The 7,500-nt window shown below is 44.3% G+C and overlaps 1 protein-coding gene across 1 annotated transcript in view; it reads left to right on the forward strand.

Moving 5' to 3' along the window:
* Window positions 1-7,500, forward strand: part of prox1a (prospero homeobox 1a) — a 32,628-nt gene that overhangs the window by 16,308 nt on the left and 8,820 nt on the right. Inside the window, exon 6 of the mRNA XM_079671922.1 lies at window positions 1,732-1,926. Coding sequence (XP_079528048.1) covers window positions 1,732-1,926 — 195 coding nt within the window. The remainder of the gene's footprint in view (window positions 1-1,731; window positions 1,927-7,500) is intronic.

Here is a 7,500-nt window from a genome sequence, read left to right on the forward strand (position 1 = left end):
TCAGTTTTCATCAGATTCCCGTTGCAATTAAATACTCATTGCATAGCAGGACTGAACATGTGTTATACGTTTATCTATTTCCTACTAGACTTGACTTATTAGTATAGGCACCTTTTACAGATTTAGCACTATTTCTGTGAATTGATCAAGTTAATTCTCGTGCGTCCCTGCAATATAATATCTCTGGTAAAGCATCTCTGAAAATGAATGAACACAAGTATGTTAGAGCTCTATTTCTATGAGAGCAGATGTCAGAATTTTTTGAGGGGATAGATTGAATATTTGTATGATCTTCTCTTTGCTTGTCAGAGGTTTTCATTATGGTTTTAGATCATATAGATGACATCATCTTGTGTGTTAATTACATAGTTATCAGTTTAAACTCTTGTGTGGGTCAAAACACCCCCCAACACACTCAATTTCCCCCTGCTTCCAATATGCTTTGCAAACCCCCTTTGCTTCTGCTGTGACACACACACACACACACACACACACACACACACACACACACACACACACACACACACACACACACACACACACACACACACACACACACACACACACACACACACACACACACACACACACACACACACACACACACACACACACACACACACACACACACACACACACACACACACACACTCCAAGCCTCCCAATTTTGCTCCATTATGTCACCCCCTCTGACCGCTCCTGAAAAAATATCCCTTTCCCTCACCGTCCTCCTATGCTAGTCTCTCTCTCTCTCTCTCTCTCTCTCTCTCTCTCTCTCTCTCTCTCTCTCTCTCTCTCTCTCTCTCTCTCTCTCTCTCTCTCCATGCTGCCTCGCTCTATTCATCTCTCCCTCGCTCATCCCTTGTTCCTGTGAGACAATGTCTTGTAACAATACCGAGCTTAATCTCCGTATCAAAGCCGTTTTTCCCCTTCACCGAACACATACACACACACTTTCACTGGGCACTTGTTCTCCCCACGTTTTGTTTCTTATGAGGACGAGATGAGTGAGTAGATACGCAGGCGCATGAATAGAGTAATTACATTCTAGATGTTTGTCAGTTTTAAATGAGATTTTTGAATTAGAAAATATCTGCTTATAGGTCTGTCCCTCATTCATACAAACTACAACCAAAAAAATAACCTTTTGTTTTGAAAGATCTGCAAAACAGCTTAAATGTCTTAATTTGGCAGAGGTCCTTTTTCCTTGTACTGTCCAGGCCTGCAGGGCAAGAGCAGTGTTTAATGAGAGCCGTTTAATGTTGCTTCAGCTTAGTCTGGAAGCCCATGATGGCGTAGCAATAAGATCATATTTGGGTCATTCTTGTTTGATTATAGGAAGGTTTCTAGGGGCCGATTATTTATTATTTGATTTCACAACAAGGAGCCCTCAAGGTGCAGACAGCATTTTAGTGTCTAATGAGGTGGATATGAGTTTTTAACTGTAGGGATTTTGTATAAACAGAGACCCACATGAGAACAAATATACGTTTTTGGACTTTGTTAAAAATGTACAATTTAGGATAAATCAAGGTTTTATTCAAGGACACAAAAATATAGTTATGGTTTTGTGCCATAATCCAAGGTAGCAGTCAAATAGGGATTCAGGTCATGTCACATTAGATGAAATACCACCATGCAAATGAATGTGCAGCACCAACAGGAAGCAGCATTCAGCGCAGAGAAACGTAACCTCTATTAAAACATATTCTGTTCTTTCTCTGACTTCAGTTCAATCGATGCATCACCTCCCAGCTGATCAAGTGGTTCAGCAACTTCAGGGAGTTCTACTACATTCAGATGGAGAAGTTCGCCCGGCAGTCTATCAACGAGGGGGTGACCTCTGCAGACGAGCTGGCGGTGGGCCGTGACTCCGAGCTCTTCAGGGCGCTCAACATGCACTACAACAAGGCCAACGACTTTGAGGTTAGTCTGGTTTATATATGATTGATTTGTATTTTTCAAAAAGACATACTGCCTCGGACAAATATTAAGAATCCCATCATCAAACTGTTACCTAGCTCACTTTCAAAATTGAATTAAAAGTGGATTCAGCACAACGCTCACACAGACGTCCTCTACCAAGTCAGCTGTTCTGAGCGCAACAGTCACCTCACGATTCTGCTGAGGTGTGGATGTCGCAGTATGTGTGTGTGTGTTTGTGTGTGTGTGTTCGATGAGGCGAAAGAGGACGCCGCTCGAGGCGCGGGTGTCCTTGTCAAAGCGATTTGCAGAAGTCACATTCGCTCCCTCACTTTTTCTCTCCCAATATTGGTCTAAGGGGACCTGAGGGCCCTTAAACTATTCAACGTAACATCAGCAGCATTTAGATGTCCATTAGCACACACACACACACACACACACACCTCAACGCTGACACACACACTTTCCTCTTTTGCCTAAGGAGAGAAGCATTTGAGCTAAGTTGGAGCTTAAATGCACATAGAGAAAGATTTGCAGAGCCAACAAACACACAGAGACGTCGAGGTATCTGAGCACTCTGTTTTCCGAGGAATGAACAGCGAATGCTTTGCATAACGAGAGTCAGGTAGCTTGGCGATTGTGTGTATGTAAAGAGTTTGTACAGGAAACACACACATGCAAATCATTTCTGTGTGTGGTGGGCTTCAGGGGGGTTATCTTTGTAGGGTGGGTCAGGGGTATGAGAACTATGGCAATGGCTTTGAATGTTTAACACACATCAAAAACACTTGTACTTAGTGCCAAGAGCACCACAACTTACACCATAAGCTTGGCCTTCATTAGGTCATTACCGTGCAATATGAAAATGAGTACACTGGAAACCAGAAAACTAAGAACTTTTACATTAAACATTTGGTTTAATTTGTATAAATACAGTTCCAATAGAAAGAGACTCAACCCACAGGAAACATTCAACCCAATTGGAAACATGGGGAACCTGGACAGATCGATTTCATTGGAGAAAACCAGCAGCACCAAAACACATGTTTCTACTGCAATCGTTATAAGACACATTGACACACAGACCTGAGGTCAGCAGCGACAACATGGGGCCATGTGAAGACCCAATCCTACTGAATATAATCTTGACCCGCTGCGACTCAAGCCTGGTTGATTGTTATTGCGCTCCCTCATAAAAAGGCCTCTTCTTTTCAATATAAATATAGGGCTTTGTGGTTAACCTGCTAGTTTGCAGCCCTATAACATCTCATTGTGATCAGTTAAGAATACTGACTTAATAATAAATCTTTTCCTCTTCCTTCTCTCCCTAACCTCCCTCCTTCCATCCCTCCACTCTTTCGTCCGCCCGCCCTGAGGGAACATTACCGGCTAGGGACCCTCTCTCTCTCTTTCTCTCTCTCCCTCCCCCTGTGTCAAACTCAGAGGCGTGAAACTGGAACCATGGCCGATTCAGCAAGTCTTGCGACACATGCACACACACACACACACACACACACACACACACACACACACACACACACACACACACACACACACACACACACACACACACACACACACACACACACACACACACACACACACACACGCACACACACACACACACACACACGCGCACACACACACACACACAGAAGTCTTCTCCTTTTGCCAAATTTAGCATCATCAGAGTTCCACCTTGGTTTGTCCCCATCGCACCCACCTCAACTCCTTCCCTCCTTTTTGTTACTCTTTCCTTGCCTCCTCTCCTTCCTGATGAATCTGTCCTCTGACAATTTTGTTTATCTCGCAACCTCCTGTCCTTCTACTCTGATTCCTTTTTCATTGAGCTTTGTCCTATCCTTTGTCCCCTGCTGCCTTTTTCATCTCTCCTTTTAAAATCCTCCACCCTTATTCTTTTCTCCTACACCCCATCTTTAACTCCTCCAGAGTCTCTTCTCTCTTTTACTCCCCCCTTTCTCCCTCTCAAAACGCTCCACCCTTCACCTGTCTCATCCTCTTTATGCCCCGACAGCTTTTATTTCTTCCATACAAATCGGCTCTTTGTCAAATGACCAGCCAAAAGAAGACCTTGCAAGCTTCAATCATTTGCATTTTGTCATGTTTTCCTGGTAAAAAAAAAACAAACATAATCTTTGTCAACAATGTCTACATGGTGGATACGGAAGTGTGTCCTTTATGATGGGTTGGCAAACAGCTTGTGTCATTAGTTTACGCACATGGCCAGCATTTTAAATATTCATAGTAGATTAATGCCGTGGAAAGGTGAGAGTAATTTGTTGTGTGTGTGTGTGTGTGTGTGTGTGTCGTCTAGTTGGCGTGAACAGACCCCAGTAATTATAGCAGCTTCATTAATTACCTCCCCATCTCCTCTCCAGTCACATTCTTTCAACTCTTCTTTCTTGTTTACCTCTCTCCCTCCCTCACTCCTCACTGTCTCCTCTCTCCTCCTTCCCCCCGTCCTAATTGCAGCTCTGCCCATAAACTAATGAGGAAGGCAAAGAAAGGAAGGAGGCAGGAGAATGGGAAAGGAAACAGGGAATAGTCTCACCTTCAAAAAAAAAAAGAAGAGGGGAAAACAAACAGAGACAGAGAGAGACTTCTTTGCCAGGACACTCGGGGAAAGGTGTCAGCTTCTACCTTCTGCCAAGAGGAAGAGAAACGTTTCCTCTCTTTTTTATATTGAGACAAGTCTGCCAGCAGCATTGGGCATTCCAGTCTTATCTTGTGTGTGTGTGTGTGTGTGTGTGTGTGTGTGTGTGTGTGTGTGTGTGTGTGTGTGTGTGTGTGTGTGTGTGTGTGTGTGTGTGTGTGTGTGTGTGTGTGTGTGTGTGTGTGTGTTGATATTTGAGGTACACCGGTAACTGCACTATGCCAGAGCACATTCGCCACTCAGAGAGAATAGGGAGGGATGGAGTTGTAATATTTGGTGTGTGTGTGTTTGTGGCGGCTGAAGAGGGACAATGAGACATTTTATGAAGCCTTCTCGAGGACATTCTCATCTTTCCAGTTCAAGGATCCTCGCTGGCTCTGTCAGCACCAAACCACGGCACAGCTGCGCCACACACACACACACACACACACACACACACACACACACACACACACACACACACACACACACACACACACACACACACACACACACACACACACACACACACACACACACACACACACACACACACTCATTTGTGTTCGTTTGAAAGAGCAGAGATACCGTCCCTTGAAGGGTGGGTGTGGCTGCTACCAAAATCTGCCCTTTGACTTTGAGCCAGCCGTACACACATACACACACACACACACACACACACACACACACACACACACACACACACACACACACACACACACACACACACACACACCTGGAGGCCACAGAGTGGTCACACACTCACATTTCAGGGCTATCTGGTTTCATAAGCTGTGCACTTTATGAAAGGCTCAACTTCTCATGTCTTTCTCCGCCGTTTTAGACTCTTTGTCATTCTTTGTCTCTCCTTATTCATCCATTCACTCATCTCTACCGCTTCCTCTTCACTCAAGTCCATGGAAAATGGGCCGAGCTCGACTCTCAGTAATCGATTCACAAAGTGGAGATTCTGTCCGATTCTCCCTTTTCCTCTCCCGCTGTAAATCACATGCTTGGAGCTGAAGCTGTGTGTATTGTGCTAAATGCTGAAGCTGTCTCTAATTATTGTGTAATTAATGACACCAAAATATGAAACAATAGTCTGTCTCAATCCATGAGCCCGAAGTCCTTTCTCCTCGTGTCTCATTCGTCTTTCTGTTGTCCTCACCTTTTTATGTCTTCTATTTGTAACCTACCCAGAAGGCAGACACACACACCCTCACCCGCACACACACACACACACACACACACACACACACACACACACACACACACACACACACACACACACACACACACACATTTCAAAGACTACACCTGTCCTCTCCTCCTTCTCTATCCAACTGATCTCTCTCTCATTCTGAGTGTAGGGCTTAGGGGCACTCACTACATCATACACACTAGATGTGTTTTTTACTCATAGACATGATTTATTATCTTGATTTATCTATTTCCATGCCATTTATTTTGAGACCCCCTAAACTATATTAAGAGAGGGTACCAAAGCTCATGGAAATTATACACGGGTGCATAGGGCTTCACATAAAACAACCAGTTCAGAACAAAAGACTTTCTTATATAATATATTGAAACAACTTCCATTGGACCACAGTTAGCTGCAACCTTGTCTCCTTCACAATGTGTCTATGTGCTTTGCCAAAGACATTGCTGAGTAGGTCAGTGTGGGCGGATGGGCATACAAAGCTTAAAGTTCTGACACTGGAGACTGGGATTGGCATCCTGCAACATACTCTTAGCTGAAGGCTATTGAAACATTTATATTAAAGCGTTTTGTCAAAATGATAAATATCTACATTTTGTACCAAGATGTGGATATTTCCCTTTCCGGGAGCTTGTGATGCCTAAACAGAACTTATAGGGCGCCAGGAAAATGAACATACATTTTTAGAAAACAAGGTTAAATACACACACACTTAAGCTCATAATCTACACACACACTTTTGTTGCTGTCACTCAATGGCATTAAGAAGGTATGAGCATTAAGTAACTAAGTCTTCCTCTCTGTGTCTGTAGCTGCTTTACAGAGAGCGGTGTGCTGCAGACAATGCCACCTGCCAGTTTCTGTCAATATAATTATAGCTATCTGCTTGCAACGTGTGTGTGTGTGTGTGTGTGTGTGTGTGTGTGTGTGTGTGTGTGTGTGTGTGTGTGTGTGTGTGTGTGTGTGTGTGTGTGTGTGTGTGTGTTTGTGTGTGTGTGTGTGTATGTGTGTGTGTGTGTGTGTGTGTGTGTGTGTGTGTGTGTGTGTGGGGGGGGGGGGGGGTGTATGTGGGTGGGTGGGTGCGTGTTTGACAGTGTGTGTCTTAGTATTCCAGTTGAGAAGAAGGCATCATCTTTGTCACTGAGCCTGATTGGAGTCACGAGGGGTGGCGTGTGCGTGTGTGTGTGTGTGCGTGCATGTGTTTGGTTTTCCTGTATGTGTGTGGTGTGTGTGTGTGTGTGTGTGTTGTGCATACAGTGATTCCCTTCCCCTGTCCCAGCTGTCTCCTTAGCTTTAACAATAGGCCTGGTAACAAAGACGTGGCCTTCAGCCTCTGTCATGTGATACGAGTGGTCTGCAGCCTCTCAGTCAGATGACCCAGGCTATTGTCCTCTATGGGTGACACACACTTGCACACACACAAGGAAGCCAAGAACACACATAAGCACACACACCAATCCAGGGAAACACAGCACGTGAATGGACGAACACACATACAAAATGTGACCACACACTTGTTGGATACAAGAAGAAAATGCACACACTCATGAGATGAGACACACACAGACGCAATCTCAGGACGCAGACCCTTCCTCTCGGTCACATGCATTGTGAACAAAGAGAAACTTCATTGCCATTGTCCTGGAGACAGTGAGATCAGTGACTGATTGACAAAAGAGCAGCAGAGAAAGGAAACATATTG

This window comes from Notothenia rossii, assembly GCF_949606895.1.
Source record: "Notothenia rossii genome assembly, chromosome: 3".
NCBI classification, from domain to species: domain Eukaryota; kingdom Metazoa; phylum Chordata; class Actinopteri; order Perciformes; family Nototheniidae; genus Notothenia; species Notothenia rossii.